General features: G+C 33.7%; 2 protein-coding genes and 1 long non-coding RNA gene across 5 annotated transcripts; all 3 read right to left on the bottom strand.

The window, feature by feature from the left end:
- Positions 1-360: 360 nt before the first annotated feature.
- LOC133670767 (heavy metal-associated isoprenylated plant protein 39-like) lies at positions 361-19,874 on the bottom strand. Of its 2 annotated transcripts, none has more exons than XM_062091379.1 (3): positions 19,688-19,874; positions 940-1,015; positions 361-810 (listed from the first exon to the last, which is right to left on the bottom strand). In XM_062091379.1, exons 1-3 carry the CDS (start codon positions 19,697-19,699, stop codon positions 515-517), a joined length of 384 nt encoding a protein of 127 aa, XP_061947363.1. In that variant the 5' UTR covers positions 19,700-19,874; the 3' UTR covers positions 361-514. The 2 variants fall into 2 exon arrangements, with proteins under 2 accessions (XP_061947363.1, XP_061947364.1); XM_062091380.1 differs by lacking the exon at positions 19,688-19,874 and adding an exon at positions 1,144-1,294.
- On the bottom strand, positions 7,996-8,985 carry LOC133670768 (uncharacterized). The gene is made up of 3 exons (XR_009834161.1): positions 8,815-8,985; positions 8,571-8,646; positions 7,996-8,178 (listed from the first exon to the last, which is right to left on the bottom strand). It is a non-coding gene; the product is annotated as an uncharacterized LOC133670768 (long non-coding RNA).
- Positions 14,139-15,843, bottom strand: LOC133670766 (heavy metal-associated isoprenylated plant protein 39-like). 2 transcript variants are annotated; one of them, XM_062091378.1, is made up of 4 exons: positions 15,504-15,843; positions 15,110-15,185; positions 14,823-15,040; positions 14,139-14,346 (listed from the first exon to the last, which is right to left on the bottom strand). In XM_062091378.1, exons 1-4 carry the CDS (start codon positions 15,507-15,509, stop codon positions 14,296-14,298), a joined length of 351 nt encoding a protein of 116 aa, XP_061947362.1. In that variant the 5' UTR covers positions 15,510-15,843; the 3' UTR covers positions 14,139-14,295. The 2 variants fall into 2 exon arrangements, with proteins under 2 accessions (XP_061947362.1, XP_061947361.1); XM_062091377.1 differs by lacking the exon at positions 14,139-14,346 and having other exon boundaries at positions 14,568-15,040; positions 15,504-15,836.
- Positions 19,875-20,078: the final 204 nt, after the last annotated feature.

Raw genomic sequence — 20,078 nt, 5'->3', positions numbered from 1 at the left:
TGTTTTCAGATAGACCATGTTTATTTGGTCTACGTCAGCAACACGTACCAAGTCACTTTCCATGCTTATCCCTCCCACGGCAACATTGATCCCTATAGCAGTACTTGCTGGTGATTTTTTATACAACTTTGTTTGATTTTTTATTTATTGGTTAAAGTGATATTCATACACTGATCAGGGATATTTTTCAAAAAAAAAATTAATTAATTATTATTTCGAGATAAAAAATTAAAAAAATAAATATAAAAAAATATTTTAGAGATATTTATTTTATATAACTCTATCTTCTTGATGAAATATGTTTTTATATTTATTTATTTTTATCTTGGAATAGTAACAAAATAATGCCTTACATGTCCATTAATAAAAAATCACTATCAAATTGGTATGCATTAATTAATACCAAAATAAGACCCACAATTCATTAATATAAAACAACCCAACACCAACAACTTTTGTACAGCTGTAGTGTAATCACTAATGAAGTTCTAATAACCACCCAAATTTCCCAAAATCACCAATAAATGACACGAGCATTATGATTATCCTCTACACATGAAACATAATAATATGGGGGCACATGAGGATGATAGGCCAGGCGGTAAGCCACCGGATCTGGATTTTTCTTCTGATCTCCTGCTGGCTTCTTCGGCGTCTCATCCTTTTTCTTCTCAGGCTCTTTTGCTGGTCCGACTGTAACTATTTCAGTGCAACACAGCTTTCTCAGTTTGGACACTATGCATACTGGATCAATGTCCCCTGTCACTGTCATCTTCTTCTCCTTCATGTCGATGGATAATGAATCCACCCCTGCAAATTTGCATCACAATTTAAACCACTAGTTTTTTTTTCAAAAAAAAATCATAAATACTTCCAACGTTGATCTTGATTTATTAGATAACTAATGACCATATATGTAGCAATAAATAAATTCAATACCTGAAAGACCAGAGACTGTCTTCATGGCTTTTTTCTTGGCTTTCTCATCATGCAACTCCACTTTCAACACAGCTTTCTGAAACAAAATAAGTTCATGTAAATTTTGTTATGAATCAATATCAAGATGATCAAGAAACAGGAATCACTTGAAATCAATACCAAATAATCTCTATATATATATAGAGAGAGAGAGATGATTCTCACCTTCATTTCAATAGCTTAGAGAGATGTGATCGAAGAAAAAGTTGAGATCAAACGGTAAATAAAGAAAGTTTGAGGTGAAGAGGTAAGGCGAGAGGAGGAGCTAAAAAAAACTCGGTGACGAGGTGAAGAGTACTTCTTTGTGTGGGGTTTTATAGAGGGAGTGAGGAGAGAACAGTGAGTCAAGCTGAGGACAGTGGCTTATGGTCAATGAACTTAAAATTGTAGGACCAGTAAAGGAAAGCACATTGGTGTTTCTTGCGCGGAAATTAATTTCGTTTCTAATTTGTTTACCGGAAAATAATTGTTTTTTACAAAGTGATTTTTTAAAAAGATAAATTCTTGAAAAGTGAGTTATTTTCTAATATTTAATGGTATCATAAAAAATAAATTGAAAAAAATACTTTTTAGTATTTGACTATCTCATGAAAAATAAATTGCTAATATTTCTTTCAAGTTTCTTACAATAATGAAAAACAAATCTTACAAATTAAAAAAGTTGAATAAAAATAAAATTAAATTTTTTTATCTAATTTCATAAATTATCTCAAATAAAATAAATAATAATTAAAATAATAGAGATAAAATCTAATAAATAAAAAAATTAAAAGATAAAAAAATTAAAAATAAATTAAAATTTCATAAATTATTTCAAATAAAATAAATAACAATCAAAAAAAGAATGAGGGTTAAAATTGATATAAAAATCAAATCAAATCAAATTTTAAGAGATGAAATTGAAGAAGAAAAGATTTGAAACAATATAGATATTAATTAAAAGTTTAAAAATCAAATTTCAAATAACATTATATTTTTAAATTTTTAATAATTTTCAAAAATTGTTTTCCGTTTAAAATATAAAAGAAAACTCTTTTATGAAAACAAACTTAATTAACCGTGGAGTTAATTAACCGTGGAGGCTAGTCTATGACAAAGGAACTCCAGCTCCTCTTTCTCAGAAACAACTCTCCAGTCTCTGGTCAGTGTGAATGCATGACATCTTCATTTCCTTATCTTTATTGTCGGGTAGAAACAGATCTGTTGTTTCCTTGCTTTGCTTTCAATCGGGAGTTAGGAAGGTTCCAGACAATGGCAAAAAATGTAAATCACTTTCTTAATCGAACCTTGTCACGGTATCGACAATTAATAGATGCATGTGGGTTTGTGGCTGCGGTCGGTCAACGAAGATTTCTCTTCCTTTTACTATATATTAACCCACATGTCGATCACATGGCAATACCAGGGAAGAGCTAGCTTCGAGGGAAATTGTATCCTCAAAACTTTGAAGAAGTTTACATCTTGGTTCAATAATTTATAGAATATGCTTATTTCACCCTTCCAGGAATTATGTCCCGTAACCCTTTCTTGCTTCATTTTCAGTTTTTTCTATGATTTTTTCCTGAGGTTATAATTAGTTTTGCCCTCGCGTGGTATCGTCTTCTAATTCAGTCCGTATTTGCTGTTTCCATTTCACATTCCGTGATTGACATGTCGACCTGTAGTAATTAATTAAGAGTTTACTGAAATTAATTAATTAATTAACTATCCCCTTATTAAACAATCCATCAGAAACCAATAATTGTTCAGTAGCTTTGTTGTTCTGATCAAAAAAATATCCCTATGTTTTTCATTTTATTTTTTTTAAAAGGAAAAAAAAAACAACAAATTAAAAAGAAACATATATAGAACTGGCTAGAGGAATATGTTTTAATTGTACATATAAATTCAAAATATAAAAACCAAATACATAATTAATTTATGAAGCATGTGTTGGGGATTTTCGGCTCCCCATGCGCGGACTGGTGGTGTACTGATAGTTGCTCATATGGAGGGTAAGCACACTGACACAATATTTAACGTGGTTCGGCAAATCGCCTACATCTACGGGAGAGGTCCATTTTATTAGATATAGAGATATATGGAGGAGAAGAATTACATCTGCTGCTCTTACAGCTGCTGCAATGGCAGCAAGGCTGCTACCATTGCAGCTCTCTCTTTTTCTCTACTCACACTCACGTTTTCTCACTCTCTTCAACCCTCTCAATTTGCTCTCAACAAGACATGCCTCTTTATAGGCAAATATGGTCAATATGGAGGGGCTAATAATGCCTTAAAGTGTGCCACCAATTGTGGCATGAATGGAGCTACCACTAAGCATAGTGGTGGGTGGGGCATTTGCCACAATAATGGCAATTTCCTAACAATCACCCCCTTTGCCATTTATGTGGGCAATTGTCCTTTTGCTTTTTCAGCACAAGCTTGCATTCTGCAGGTCTTCCAAGCTTACCATTCTGAGAGCGTCTTCAACACAACATTCCCCTTCGAGCGTATCAACCATGCTCAGTCCGGAATGATTTTTCAAGCCTTACACCAAGGCTTACAACACCCCCTCAAACGGATATTCCAAGTGCGACAGTCATTATCTGAGTATCTCAATATGATCACAAGCTCACCACTCTTCCAAGAGTCTACTCATCCAGGAGTTGCGCCTGCCCTCTGTTCCACCCTAGGAACCACGCCTTACTTCTCCGTGAGTCTCTCGCTCTTAGTCGTAAGAGTCCAGGTAGCTCTCCACCTTTAACCATGGGGGCAGCCCATTAAAGGTTGATCCATATCTATCTTCATACTCTGAGTATTACAATGCCATTACCGAGCTCACCACCTTGACAAGAGTCAACTCGTTCTCGGAACCTACGCATGCCCTTCTGCTTCTTCATAGCAGCCGCGTCTTAATGCTCCACAAGTCACACACTTATTGTCCAAGGCAAATGTCTTCTAGCTCATTGATCTTTAGCATGGGGGCAATATCCATGAAAGTCAATCCTGCATTTGTCTCCATACTCATCATAGCCACTTCATTGGCTATACACATGTCCACTCATATCTAGCCATCACATCGGCTTTGGGGTTGTTCTGAACTGGGCTCATATCGTGGCCCACACACCTTCTCCTTAGGTGTCTCCGCTCGTCGTCATACTGCGGTCTGAAATGGGGCTCCTATCATGGCCCTCACACCTTCTCTAAGGCGTCTTCACCCATTGTCATGGGGCGGTCTGATCCGGGGCTCCTAGCACGGCCCACACACACACCTTCCATCTAAGGTGTCTTCACCTTTCATAGGTGGTCGCATCCTCCTTCAGTTGAGATGCTTCAAAGTGGCTCCAAAATTCTCTACCACCATGTGCACTATGGGAGAGATTACTGCCACTGACTACATAGAAAGTGAAAGTTGCGGTATACTCCTCGCAATCCTCCACCTCGATTTCTATGTTTGGAGCTTCTGTGCCTTTCTGCTTGACAGCTCCACCTACACCAACTCTCTTTGGTGTCTTCGCCTTTCATCATAGGCGGTCGCCTTTTATCACAGGCGTTTGCACCCCCTCAATTAGGTGCCTCTACAACAACTCTCTTTCCATCCTTGCATGCATTGGAAAGGTCTTCGTCTGTTGTCTTCATTAAGAGCATAAGAGACTTCCTGTTGTACAAACTTTAATAGTCTCTGCTCTGAGCTTCATCTGGGAACACTTCTTTTCCTTGCACCTGTTGTCTCATTACAGTACCTCGTTGGATCCTACAGGTACTCCAGCACAATCTCCGTGTACCCTCGTACAATTTCTGTTCTCCAGATTTCTCCCTATTCCTTGCTTATGTTTGACAGCAGCTCATCCTGTCACAACACTTGTCCAAGTCAAAATAGGGTGCCAATCTTTATCCCTTTATTGTATTCCTCTTCCATTATCAGGGTCTTCATCAATTCTCCCCTCAAGAAATCACAGTCACCGAATCTAACTTCTTTGGAGAAATCACCACTTCATCAGATCCTTGAACCTTCGGAACCCAACTGTTCCCTTATGCCGTCATCCTGCTAGTCTTCAACCGTTTCATTACAAACTGCTATATATACAAAAATAGTACCGTATGGATAATCCTTCCACTAAGCAAGTTCCTAAGAAAGATTGGAGGGGTCACACTGGTCCCGCTTAAAACCCAATCTCCTAGACAGAACTTCTCAGGCCATATCTATCCATCGTACTGTCTTTCCGTATATACAACCATTTGCTAGCTTTGTTGCGGCTTTCCTTTACAAGTGATTTGGAATATACTGGTTTAATACATGATTTCTCAACATCTTGCGAGACTACCAGTTCTTAGATTCGTCAAGATTGGTCTTCATCAGTTTTCACTCTACACCGCTAATTGTCCACTTGATCGGGTGTCCAGAGTGTCCCAATTTTGCCTTCCCTCAAGGCAATTAAAATTCTCCCCACTTAGCAGTTCAGCACATGTAATTGGGTAAACATGTGCACCTTCTTCTTCTTCTCTTCAACGACCACCATGATGACCTTCAGATGCCTCCTGATCGGGCAATCTCTTTTGTTAATTCACCACCACCACTTTCGGTCTCAAATCTCAACGATTAGACCGTACAATTGCATCCGGAACGATCAAATTAGTTGGAAACAAGTCTGAAATCGTCCAAATCGCACTTCAGACGGCTAAGATTTGATCAAAACAATTCTGGCCTAATCAACGGCTCAGATTCAATCTCAGTTCCGGTTGCATGTAGGATCAGCTACACTGGATCCTGTCCCTCGGCTCGGCTCCAATTCGGCTCAGCTCACTCGGCTCGGCTTGGCTCGGCTCGCGACTGATGATATGGCAGGTGGGTCCCACTTTGCTGACGTGTCTGCTGACTGGTCGATGACGTGGCATGCTGACTATGCATGCTGGCATCACACTTACATCAGGCTGATGTCATCCCTGCATGCCTACTATGCATGCTGACATCACAATTATGTCATGCTGACGTCATCCATATCCGGGTCAGGCACATGGGTCGGGTCAACTGGTATTCGGGTCGGGTCAGCCCATCCGGGCGAAGAAGACGCGTGGGGCGCGTCTGCGCGCGTGGGCAGACGCCTTGCCGGAGAGTGATGGAGAGTGCGGTATGTCCAACGTCCGATTTTGACGCCGTTTTCACCAGTGGCTTCGTCTCGGCCTCCTCTACACAGTGGTATGGTCAAAACACCATTTTGAGAACTTTCATTTTTGAGCAAAAATCAAACACCACTTAAACCATCAGCTCTGATACCAATTGTTGGGGATTTCCGGCTCCCCATGCGCGGACCGGTGGTGTACTGATAGTTGCTCATATGGAGGGTAAGCACACTGACACAATATTTAACGTGGTTCGGCAAATCGCCTACATCCACGGGAGAGGTCCATTTTATTAGATATAGAGATACATGGAGGAGAAGAATTACATCTGCTGCTCTTACAGCTGCTGCAATGGCAGCAAGGCTGCTGCCATTGCAGCTCTCTCTTTTTCTCTACTCACACTCACGTTTTCTCACTCTCTTCAACCCTCTCAATTTACTCTCAACAAGACATGCCTCTTTATAGGCAAATATGGTCAACATGGAGGAGCCAATAATGCCTTAAAGTGTGCCACCAATTGTGGCATGAATGGAGCTACCATTAAGCATAGTGATGGGTGGGGCATTTGCCACAATAATGGCAATTTCCTAATAGCATGAGCATCGGTTAATTTGTTAGGCTATGAGGGCTAGGTTATAAATCTCTGTATGATAATAATTCACCGAAATTAGAAACCAAGACCCGAAAGCTTGGTAGAAACTAGACTAAAAGAAAATACAATAGTGTCGAGCTTTGTAAAAGCAATCCAACAGGTGCGGATTTGCTTTCGGGATGGATACGGGAGGAATCCAGTCAACTCAGATCGATTGCTTTCTTAACTTATTAAAAAACTTGGTTCAGCCCAACAAATCTAGGTCTAGATTTGATTTTAATTTCCAAAAATAAATAAATGATTGACTTGTTTTGACGATTTTTTTTCCAAAAATAATAGTTAATTCAAGAAGTTGATCCTCCTAATATATAATCTGTATGTATCTTAACTGGATCAATTCTGAGTTTTTTATAACTGTGTGCATGGAATCTCATGGGAATTGGTCTGAAGATTTTGTATCTAATTCATTAAATATTTTATATTTTTCTTATAAATAATGAAATCAAGTTGGAAACCTTTTCTCTGTCCTTTTAAATAATTTTTTAATTTAATTTATATATAACAAGTCCTAATGCACTGATAGGATAGCTAAAAAAATTGTTCTTCTTTAACTATATGAATTTAAATATTGAAATCATAGTTTAATATTGATGAGATTCGAGTATATTCCTGCAAACACACACACATATATATAAAAATAAACTTTATGAAATTGAAACTTAATTTTTATTTCCCGAAATAATAACTTTTACATTTAGAATTAAAATATTAAGAAATGACACAAATTGCATTAGGATCCTCCTCAACACTTACAAAATGTGGATAATGGTAATGATAAGCAGTGATGTGCAGATCTTGATCTTGCTTCTTCGGCTCTTCTTTCTTGGGTTCCTCCTTTTGCTTTTCGGGTTCTTTTGCCGGTTCTACTGTAACTATTTCTGTGCAGCACAGCTTTCTCAGTTTGGCAACTATGTGTACTGGATCAATGTCCTCTATCACTGTCAGCTTCTGGTCCTTCATCTCCATGGATATTGAATGCACCCCTGCAAGTTTGGCATCACAGAACAAATACTTAAAGATTTATAAGTTAGTGAACATAGCAAAGTTATCAAACATGTCGCAAGGTTCGGATCATGGATTAGATAGATTAAACCAGGTTACAAGTTATAAATATTGAAATCATAGTTTAATATTGAAAATTTATTAAACCAGGTTACAGGTTACATGTCGCAATGAAAATTTATTCTTCTTTAACTTTGTGAATTTAAATATTGAAATCATAGTTTAATATTGATGAGATTCGAGTGTATATTCTTTAACTTGGGTTCCTCCTTTTGCTTTTCGGGTTCTTTTGCCGGTTCTACTGTAACTATTTCTGTGCAGCACAGCTTTCTCAGTTTGGCAACTATGTGTACTGGATCAATGTCCCCTATCACTGTCAGCTTCTGGTCCTTCATCTCCATGGATATTGAATGCACCCCTGCAAGTTTGGCATCACAGAACAAATACTTAAAGATTTATAAGTTAGTGAACATAGCAAAGTTATCAAACATGTCGCAAGGTTCGGATCATGGATTAGCTTTAAATTAAACCAGGTTACGAGATAAAACTCACCTTAAGTTGATGGTGTTTTTGTTTTTATATTTTAAAAGTATTTTTAAAAGAATTTAATTTTTTTTATTTTTTATTAATTTTAAATTAATATATTATTAGTATTTTCAAATCATAAAATGTGTTGATATCAAAAATAATTTTTAAAAAATAAAAAAATTATTAATATATATTTTGGTATAAAAAATTATTTAAAAAACAACTGTTACCACGTTACCAAACAAATTCTTACTGAATGAATCGGGTTCAATACTGTGGATCATAGAAGGAAAATAAATAAATTTAATACCTGGAAGCCTAGATACTGTCTTCATGGCTTTCTTCTTAGCTTTCTCTTCATGCAGATCCAATTTCAGCACAGCTTTCTGCAAAATAATAAGTCCATGTAAATTTTTTTTATAAATCAATATGAAGATAATCAAGAAACTGGAAAAGAAGAAGAAGGAAGAAATGAATTAAACTTGAGTACTCATTCTTTCACGCATGCAATGTGCACAAAAGATAGAAGCCCAGTAGGCCTTAACTGATCTCACCTTCATTTTCGCGGCTTTGAGGCATCTGGACAAAGAAAATTGAAGATCAAAGACGGCAAAGAAGAGGCCAGGAAATGGAAAGGAGATTATTAGCTTGGTGAGCTGAAGAGGTTCTGGGGGGGAGAGAGATTTTACAGTGAAGGAGAGAGATATGAGTCAACCGTAGGACAATAGTCTCCAATAATTGCACTTTTTTAATGAGTCTTACCTTTTTATTTTTTACTTTATGCTATTTACAAGAATAAAAAGCTACAATTGTGAAGAAAATTATATTTTTTTACTTCTAATTTTATTTTCATTAACATCCTTCGAATTACAAAGTATAAAATTAATAAAATGTTCAACTATTTTAATATAATTTTACTTATACAGTCCCTTAAAAAAATCTTAATATATTAAAAAATAATCATTCTTTACTTATAAAATTTTTATATGATAATAATAACAATATTTATTAATAATATAACGATAAATTTGAAATTCAATTTTTTATTAAAAATAAATTTATAATCCAATAATTAACTATTATTTCTAAATAAATTTAATTTCACGTCAAAATATGAACTAAACAATAAAATTAAAAATAAATAATAAATACCTAATTAATTATTAATAATTTATTTAATTTAAATTTAGTCAGATTAATTTATCAATCATAATCATAAGTATCAGTTAATTTAATGGACTATTAGGGCTAAGTTATAAATCTGTGTATGCTCCCGAAAACTCGATAAAAACTAGACTAGAAGAAAACAAAATGTCAGAGTTTTATAAAAGCATTTGCTCTGGGGATGGATACGGGAGTACGCAACGATATTTATTGTTGATGGAGATATTAGTTTGGTCAAGAAGTCCAAACATTCTTGTCATTATAGACTCACACTGGCTTTATTAGAAGCATCTCGATCCCATCCCCAACAATGGCCAAATTCTACTTAATTAATATTTTAATTAATTGCAGGACTGCTTTGCAAATGACGTATCAACTGATGACGTCTAAAACCACTTTTTCCAATTTTGATTAAGGCCCTTTTTATCATCTATAGACAGTGGTGAGTAAAACTAGCTGGAAAATAGTATGAAAAAACCTGTTATTACTCAATTTTAGAGTCCATAAGCTGCAGACGGTGTATGTCTTTTTTGAATTGAATGTAGGAGCTAAACTCATGTTTGCTGGAAGATTGATAAAAGTAAAGAAAAAAATATTTTTTCAAAAAAACCTGTTTGAGTTGTTTTTTGCTCTTTTTATCCTTCTCTTTTGCTGTCAAAATCATCAGGTTTTCTTAGATTGATCAAGAGACTTCAAAATGCTAAATTCATTCCTTCTTTATCTGGTCTTTAAGGTTGGCTAAATCCCCCAGAATTTGCACCAGTTATCTAAAACGATTTTATCTCACTTTGAGTCCTTCATCAAAGTTGTAGTCCGGGACACGTAGATGAATTTGGGTTTTTGAATTGCTTGATTTCAATATCAGAAGCTCAAGATATCCCTGTTTGAATATCTAGTGTGGAAGCAAAGATTCTTGCTGCGAGAAGGATTTTTTTTGCCCGAGTTTGCAAGGACACAATTGCAAGATGCTTAAAGATTGAAGACCAATTGCAGGCCAATTTGAATCTTTTTGGACCAAGGACCAAATGGAAAAGGTGCTAAAATAAGGAGGATGATTTGAAGATAAAACAATAGAAAGGAATTTTGCCGAAGGAAGACATTGAAGAAAACATGTTTACCTGCATAGCAAGCTGTTTTCTTTCTTTCCTTTTTATCTGAAATTTCTTTTCTGGTTTCTATGTTTCTGTCGCTTGAATGGAGAGCTCCATACCACGTTTTTATTGCCTCATTTCAAAGGGAGCAGCTGGCCCTATTGAAGGAAAGAAAAGAGCCACACCATCCTCTAAAATTGGAAAGAAATCAGGCGTGAGCACAAAATCAAAATTAAAATATTGCAGTTTTCTTTTTGCGTTTTTTTACTGCAAATCAGTAGGGATTTGCATCCTAGAATTAATGCATTAAATATTTCCTAAATAGAGATATGTTAGACTATATATAAGCCCCTCTAATGACCTAGAAAAGAAGGGAGAAAAACCAGAGAGAAAGGAGCAGAAAAAAACAGCAAAGAGAAAGACAAGAAAAACGCAAGAGTCAGAGTAAAAAAATGCAGTAAATAGAGGGAGTTTCTTTCTTGCATTTTGGTGTTATTGTGAGGAAAGAGGAGAAAAAAAAGACAAGACGGAGAGGGAGCTTTGCTGCTAAACCTTGACAACAACGTTCACTTGGTTTTATTTCATCTTCTGCAGGAAAAAAAAAACAGTGAGACCTGCAGGTAAGTCTTAACTTTCTCCTCTCTTGCTGCCTTTAAATCTGTTGTATTGATGTTTTAAAAACCTCTTTTGTCTTTGCTTTGCATATTCGTTTTCAATTTTAGACTATACAATGAACGCTTGCCTTTTGTTGTTCCTGTCGTGGCTTTGAGTTTTAGATGGGTGATTATGTTAAGAGTTGGTTGGTTTCTTTTTTTTCTTTTTTTTCCTTCTTTCGCTGGTTCATAATTAAGGAACCGTGGGAGGGGGCTGTTGTTTCTTCATCATCAACTCCATTTTCTGTTCGTGTTCCTCCATGCTTTTTGATTGAAATAGCCGGCCATGTTTGCTTTGGTTTTAGTCCGCGATATATATGTGTTATAAAAACATGTCGTCACAAGCTCTTTCTGTTTGTATGAAACTAGTATGGCAATTTCTCCTGGATTGGTAAAAGAAAATAGGTCATGAGTCATGAGTCATGGACACATGCAGTAGGATTTTGATTTCAAAATTTCAGTTTCAGAACTTTGGCTCCCTCATGTATACAGGTTTAGTCCTTTCTAGTTACAGAATTTTAAGTTGATTTGAACTTGAATGATTTTTGTCACGAATTGTTTCAAGCTTATTGTAGTTCTTATAATATGAATGATGGCTTGCTACTTTCCATTTTGGTGTTTACGTTTAATTGTGCTCTTTGTGTTTTGACAAAAAATAAAAAAAAAATGTTTTCTTGTGTGCTGCATACGGCCAATACCCTAACATATTTTGAATGTTCTTTTTTTTATACAAAAAATATTTGAAGTTTTGAAAATGTGTTTTCGCATGGATTTCTTAAATACAAAAAAAAATTATTTTCTTGCATTTCTGGATTTTGCAACATGTTTGTAAAACTCCAAAGGATATTGGTCAATATTCTAAAAAATATAAAAATCTTATTTTGAGGGGAATTCATCTATTATTCACCGCTAATGTTTAGATAAAGAAATCCTTAAAGGACGAATATCCAAAATATTATTGAGAATAATTTGTTATTGTTCATTGTTAATATTTGGATAAAGAAACCCTGAGTGGTAAATATCCAAAATAATTTTCAAGGAATAATGAATCCGCACACATCCTTGAAAGAAGACTTGATTATAATCGAGAACATTTTAATTTTTTTACTCCACGGTTTACGAGCTATGAGAGTATAAAACACTAAGGCAAAAAAAATAGGTTTTTTTTTAAGTGCCCTAGATTTCTAAATTTTTGTTCCTCCTCCTTGCGATTTATGAGTCGCAAACTCTTGAAATACTAAGGGAAAAATGAGCTTTCGAAGTACATGGAATCAACTTGGATTTCTAACTTAATAAATTTAGTTTGAATCAAACTTAGGAAAACAGATGGGATTAGAAAACACTAACACAATAGCAATTATAAAGTAAACCAGACACCAAGCAGCTTACCTTATGTAGGGCGTACTAGGGGTGCTAATACCTTCCCTTAATTTATGCAACTAGTCACTTGCCTTAGAATCTCTGAAAGACCAGTTAGGATTCCTAGTGAATGAAATACTAGGTGACGACTCATTTACACAACAACAAAGACCCCGAAATCAATCGAGGATCGCCGCGACGCCACGCTCCGCCGTAAAAGTGCAACAAAATCTATGGTTTTTTAATAGCCAACCTCTGCAAGAGTTAGTAGCTGTTTGTTTTTTAATTTTAAAAATATTTTTAAAAAAATTTAAATATTTTTTATTTTATTTATTTTAAATAAATATTTTTTTGATGTTTTCAGATCATTTTAATGCGCTGATGTCAAACATAATTTGTAAAAAATAAAACAAAAATTATTTTGATATATTTTTAAATAAAGAACCACACTTATAAACATACTATTAACATTGAAGGTGTCCGTACTTTGACAAATCTCCATCATATTTCGATCCTATGACTTCCTCTGATCACAGGTGAAGTAAGTTTAGCCTACACCATCTAAGCTTAAACATATATGGTTTTGTTGAATTAATCTTAAAAAAACAGTAATCTTAGCAAAAGTGGACTTCAATTGTTTGAAGTGGATAACGTTGTTTAATTTCCTAGCTAGTTGATGACATGATTAGTATTTGTTGATGTAAACTTAAAGAATAGGTTTGGTCGCTATGAAGATTTATTTATTTCTTGACTTTTTAATTAAATTTCGAAAAAAAAAGGTGATAACAGGATCCTATCAAAAATATTATCGGAAATCTAAGACAATATAGTCCGACTACAGCAATATTGAAATTGATAGGTTTTTTTGGCTCTCTCTTTAGCTTTATGTTTCTGATCTCTAGAAGGTCTTTCGTCCTTTATTTTAGTGTATGATAGCGGGGAAGAGCAATATTTCTTATTTTTATTTTTTAATAGGATTCTTCCTTGTGAGTGTTCTTTCTATCTGTTATTATATATCTGAAAAAATCAAGTTATAATAATTGGATAAAGAAGAAAAAAAACCTCTCACGTGTGGAATTATAGATTGATGTGTAATTAATTTAATTCAAAATATAATTGACGTCCATCATACATGCTGATGTGTCTTTGTCTATACATATATATAATTCTTAGGGCGTTGTCGCTCTATGCATGGAGTTTTCTGCAAATTAAACGAACATTAGCCGGCATTCTTGTCCAGGTTGAGAAGGTCATGATCAGTACTGCTACAGAACAAGCTCCAGATGCTTATCCTCCCACGGCAATATTTTTTACACAGATTTGTTCGATATTTTATTCATTGGTGAAAGTGATCTTCACACACTGTGTGGGATATTTTTCAACGACCAAAAGAGCCCATGCACGAACTGTAAAAAAGAATGTGACTTGCTCACCATAATTCACCAGAGGAATGGAGACTCGACTCTCCTCTGAAAAAAGTGAAGAACAAAAGTCATAGGAGTGGGAAAGGGAAAATCGTTGCCCTTTTCATACAAAACAGTAGAATTGCAGGATCGTTTTTGAGATTTATCCCACAAGATGCCAAAACAACATTAGTCAACAACACCACGTTCATCGTATTGCATCAATCCATCACATTAGTTTTCATGTTTCCATGGAGGATGAGTTCTTAAGGAAACAATTTTGTACTTTTCTTGCAATCGTTTTCTCTTAGAACACCACTACATGACCTGTTCTGTGCTAAAACCCTGGCCAAGTAATTGTATTCTCAAACCCTGTGTCCGCCAAACACAAAGTTCACATGATTTCCCATTTCCAGCTATAAAAAGACAAGAAAAATCAAAAATTAAGTACTCATAACCAGTACTTGGATATGGTAGAAAAAACAAGTACAACATGGAAAAAAAATAATCTCCGTGCGTTTATTGTTTTGAAAATAAAACTTTTATTTAAAAAATATTTTAAAAATAAATTTATTTTATATCTTCAATTTTGTTTCCTTAACGAAACACCTGATTTGTTCTCAGTTTTCCATATGCATAATATCAAAATAAGACCCATAATTTATTTATATAAAACAACCCAACACCATCAACTTCTGTTCTAATAACACCGAAAATTTTCAAAATCACCAACTAATTATCAGAGCTATTTTTTTTTCCACTTATTTCATCTTTATATATTATATTTGTTTTTAACGTCTGATTAAGAAATGACACAAGCATTTGGAGTATCCTCTACACTTCTAACATAATAATATGGGGGCATATGAGGATTATAGGCCTGGTAAGCCACCTGATCTTGATCTTGATCTTTCTTCTTCTGATCTCCTTGCTTCTTCGGCTCTTCTTTCTTGGGCTCATCTTTTTTCTTCTCAGGCTCTTTTGCCGGTCCTACTGTGACTATTTCTGTTTGACACAGCTTTCTCAGTTTGGCCACTACGCATACTGGATCAATGCCCCCTATCACTGTCATCTTCTTGTCCTTCATGTCGATGGATACTGAATCCACCCCTGCAAATTTGCATCACAATTTATTAGGTAATGACCATATAGCAATAAATAAATAAATAAATTCAATACCTGAAAGACCAGAGACTGTCTTCATGGCTTTTTTCTTGGCTTTCTCATCATGCAACTCCAATTTCAACACAGCTTTCTGCAACAAAATAATCAAGATAATCATGTGAATTTTGTTATAAATCAATATCAAGATAATCAAGAAACAGTAATCACTTAAAATCAATACCAAGGAATCCCATTAAAACAATGACTAAATCAAACTGAAGCCATCAAAACTCAATGAATTATGTAAAAGAAGCAAGGTCTTCATCAAAATAAGTAAATCAACAGGAAAAAAGAAAGTAAGGAAAAGAAAAGAAAACTTGACGCATGATTCATTCATGCAAGCATACAAGTCATATCTAATAGAAAATATATATATATATAGAGAGAGAGAGAGAGAGCTGATTCTCACCTTCATTTCTATAGCTTAGAGAGATATGATCAGAGAAAACGTTGAGATCAAACAGTAAACAAAGAAGCTTGAGATGAAGAAGCAAGGGAAGAGCTAAAAAAAGTAAAACATGGTGATCAGAAGGGTTCTTTGTGGTGGGGTTTAATTATAGTAAGGGAGTGAAGAGAGAGCAATGAGTCAACCTGAGAGAAGTAGTTTATGGTAAAAAAAAGCAAAATCGTAGGACCAGTAAAGGAAAGCACATTGGTGTATTTTCTTTCTTTCTTTCTTTTCTTTTCTTTTTGGAGAAGAAAAGGAGGATTTAGATCTATAATTTATAACTCCAAAAAGTGTGCAGCGGGAGTGGTAAGAACATGCTTTCCTTCTTAAAATCTCAGAGCTCAATTATTGGAACAAGTATGTCTGTATTAGTGAAAAAAGAAAGGAAAATGAGAATGTTTTCTTAAAATTATTTCGTTCGCTAAAATTGATGTGCTGCCTATTTCTTTCTTACAAAGAATGTTTTCTCTCTAGCGGCTTCTGGGGCGTCGTGCGGAATTAATGACCGGCTTTCTTAATGTAGTTGAAATCCTCCCGATATTTCCTTCATAAAACCGGGTATGACATCCGGTTTGGCACTTGTGAGATCTTTCTCTCTCTCCCTCTCTCTTTCCATTTTGATATTGACAGGTGTCACCTTAGATTATTAAATCAACTATTTAATATGATTTTCTTTAAGATTTGATATCTGTTATTTTAATTATTGTTTTTTATTTTAAATGATTTATAAAATTTGAGTTCTTTTTATTTCATTATCCTTTAGTTTTTATATTTCTTTTTATTATTATTATTTATTTTATCTTAGATAATACACAAATCAATTAACATCTAAATACAAAAAGTCTCATGAACTCTAAATTCAAGAATCAGGAGAGATTTTAATCCTACATGAAAAAACCCATTAACACGTGAAATTAAATGGTTAAAATCCCTTACCACAACCATAACAACTAAAAGGAATATGCTTCTTGCAAAGAATCAACGTTTTCCCCTTTCTCTGCCATTTTTGCATACATTTTTTTTTAAGTTCTAACCTTAAACTCCTAATTTTAAATATCAATTCAGAGTTATTATTGATACTATTTTATTTTCTTAGTTCATCCAAATTTACATACTGTTTTTACTGAATAGATTTTTGAGTAAAAATATATTCGGTACTAATTTTGCATTACCATAATAGTTGAGATTTGAATTAAATTAGATGATGCACTTGTTTTTTCAAAAAACATATCATTCATTTTAATTATATTTTTAAAAAAAACAAGCTCGTGTTCAGCCCTTTTAAACGGTCAGGTGTTGGCCTGGTCTTTTTTTCTTATTTTTTGGTAATTTGATGTTCTTAAAAAAATTCATGCTTTTTAAAAAATTTTGTTTTTTAAATAATTTTTTAATTTATATTTAAATCAATACCCCTTCTCTTTGATTTTTTTTATTTTTATAGGTTGTAATTTTTAAATGGTGTTTTTTTTAAATATACTGTATGTATTTATTTTTTGAATAAATTTTTCTAATTAATCTATAATTTTTTTCATGTTTTATATTATTAAACTTTATTTTTAAAAAATAAATAAAAAATATTTTTTTTTTGATAGTATCTCTAGTAAGTGCAACATTGTGTGATATGTTTTTTCCTTTTATTTTATGCAATCAATTTTGTATATATATCTATTTTTATTGTTATTTAATTAAATAAAAAGTTAATTTTAATAAATAAAATAATTAAACATAATCGGTTAAATAAACCACGTTGCAATATTAAATATCTTGATCTATATTTGTCTCTTAATTTTTTCAGATATATATTTATTTATCATTAATGATATTTTTTATTTGTTAACATAAAAATAATTTGTAATTTATTTAATTAAATGTATGTATTAGTTTTTTATATTTATACTTAATATTTTTTAAGTTAAAAAACCTGTCAAAAAAAGCTTACATATTTAATTTTCTTGTTGAAAAAGAATATCTACCCCGCGACAAGAGCGTAGACCAAATAATTAATGTGTGTGTGTGTTGCGTGGTGTCATGCCAGACAAACATTAGGTGGCATCTTGTCTAGGTGGAGAAGGGCTTTATCACTATCTTACTAACAAACAAACATCACTTGGCATCTTGCCTCGGTGGAGAAGGGCTTTATCACTATCTTACTAACAAACAAATTTTATGACTATTTATATAAAATACAAAATTAAGATTTTCAGATTCTAAGATTAAAATTATAAACACCATAAAAAAATAGAGAAAAATCTCTTATATTTTATTAAAATCTAAATAATAAAAGAACAATAACTATTTATATAAAATTTCACGGATTTGTTTTCAAATAAACCATTGATTCGTAGATACTTGCTGTGATTTTTTATACAACTTTGTTTGATTTTTTTTATTTATTTACGTGGGTGTCCGGGCCAGCTTGTGTGCACCTTGACTAATTCCATAGGCCCTGAAGTTAACGACCATATAAGTTTTTAGTGGCCATCATATAAGTAACTACAAGACTCGAACCTGAAACCACATAAGGAGCAAACCCTTTAATCATTTTCTCAAGAAAACGTGACTTTCTTACGATTCACAGAGGAAAGCAGACTCCTTAAGAAAAAAAGTGAAGAACATCAAAATAGTAGAGAGAACCAAAAGTTAATGGAGTGGAAAAGGGTTTGGTTTGCCCTTTTCATACAAAGCAGGATAGTTTTTGAAATTGGTCGAAGAAGACATGCCAAAACAACATTAGTCATCACTTTAGTTTTCATATTTCCTTGGAGGATGAGTTTTTTTTAAGGGAACAACGTTGTACTTTCCTTGTAATCATTTTCTTTTAGAACACCACATGCATTGCTTGAACAAATTGGCCTTTTTATGGGCGAAAACCGTGACCAAAGTAACGGCGGCCTTTTATTCTCAAATTCTGTGTCAACAAATACCAAACTCAAAGTTGGCATGATTTCCCATGTTCATTTTCATAAAATTTAATTATTATCTCCAGATAAAAACAAATAAATATAAAAAAATATTTATTTTATATAACTCTATCTTCTTGATGAAATATGTTTTTATATTTATTGTTTTTAATTTTTTTTATCTTGGAAAAGTAACAAAATAATGCCTTACGTGTCCATTAATAAAAAATCACTATCAAATTGGTATGCATTAATTAATACCAAAATAAGACCCACAATTCATTAATGTAAAACAACCCAACAACATCAACTTTTTGTACAGCTGTAGTGTAATCACTAACGAAGTTCTAATAACCACCCAAATTTCCCAAATCCACCAGGAAGCCATATTATTTTTTTCCACTTATTTCATCTCTATATATTATATTTGTTTTTAACATCAAATTAAGAAATGACACAAGCATTTTGATTATCCTCTACACATGAAACATAACAATATGGGGGCATATGAGGATGATAGGCCAGGTAAGCCACAGGCTCAGGATCTTTCTTCTGATCTCCTTTCGGCGGCTCATCTTTTTTCTTCTCAGGCTCTTTTGCCGGTCCTACTGTGACTATTTCTGTGTGACACAGCTTTCTCAGTTTGGCCACTATGCATACTGGATCAATGCCCCCTGTCACTGTCATCTTCTTGTCCTTCATGTCGATGGATACTGAATCCACCCCTGCAAATTTGAAGCACAAATTAAACCACTAGTTTTTTAAAAAAACAAATATCATAAATACTTCCAACGTTGATCGATCTTGATTTATTAGATAATTAATGACCATATATATAGCAATAAATAAATTCAATACCTGAAAGACCAGAGACTATCTTCATGGCTTTTTTCTTGGCTTTCTCGTCATGCAACTCCACTTTCAACACAGCTTTCTGCAACAAAATAAGTTCATGTAAATTTTGTTATGAATCAATATCAAGATGATCAAGAAACAGTAATCACTTGAAATCAATACCAAATAATCTCATAGAAACAATAACTAAATCAAACTGGAGCTACCAAAACTCCCTGAATTATGAAAAAGAAGCAATTTTTTCCTCAAAATAAGTAAATCAACATAAAGAAAAAGGGAAAGAAAAGAAAACTTGGCTCATGATTCTTCCATGCATGCATACAAGTCATATATATATATATATATATATATATAGAGAGAGAGAGAGAGAGAGAGAGAGATGATTCTCACCTTAATTTCCATAGCTTAGAGAGATGTGATCAAAGAAAAAGTTGAGATCAAACGGTAAATAAAGAAAGTTTGAGGTGAAGAGGTAGGCGAGAGGAGGAGCTAAAAAAAAACTCGGTGATGAGGTGAAGAGTTCTTCGTGTGGGGTTTTATAGAGAGAGTGAGGAGAGAACAGTGAGTCAAGCTGAGGACAGTGGTTTATGGTCAATGAACTTAAAATTGGAGGACCAGTAAAGGAAAGCACGTTGGTGTTTCTGGCGTGGAAATTAATTTCGTTTCTAATTTGTTTACCGGAAAATAATTGTTTATTACAAAGTGATTTCTTTAAAAAATAAATTTTTAAAAAGTGAATTATTTTATATTTGATAATATTATATGAAATAAATTAAAAAAT

Source organism: Populus nigra, chromosome 13 (assembly GCF_951802175.1).
Source record: "Populus nigra chromosome 13, ddPopNigr1.1, whole genome shotgun sequence".
NCBI lineage: Eukaryota > Viridiplantae > Streptophyta > Magnoliopsida > Malpighiales > Salicaceae > Populus > Populus nigra.
Note: the sequence above shows the minus strand (reverse complement) of the source record. Positions and strands in the feature narration are given on the sequence as shown.

Coding starts and splice junctions, on each gene's coding strand:
- LOC133670766 (XM_062091377.1), bottom strand. Junction 15,041..15,109: donor GACAGTCTCTGGTCTTTCAG/GTATTGAATTTA, acceptor GCAAATTTGCAG/GGGTGGATTCAGTATCCATC.
- LOC133670767 (XM_062091379.1), bottom strand. Junction 811..939: donor GACAGTCTCTGGTCTTTCAG/GTATTGAATTTA, acceptor GCAAATTTGCAG/GGGTGGATTCATTATCCATC.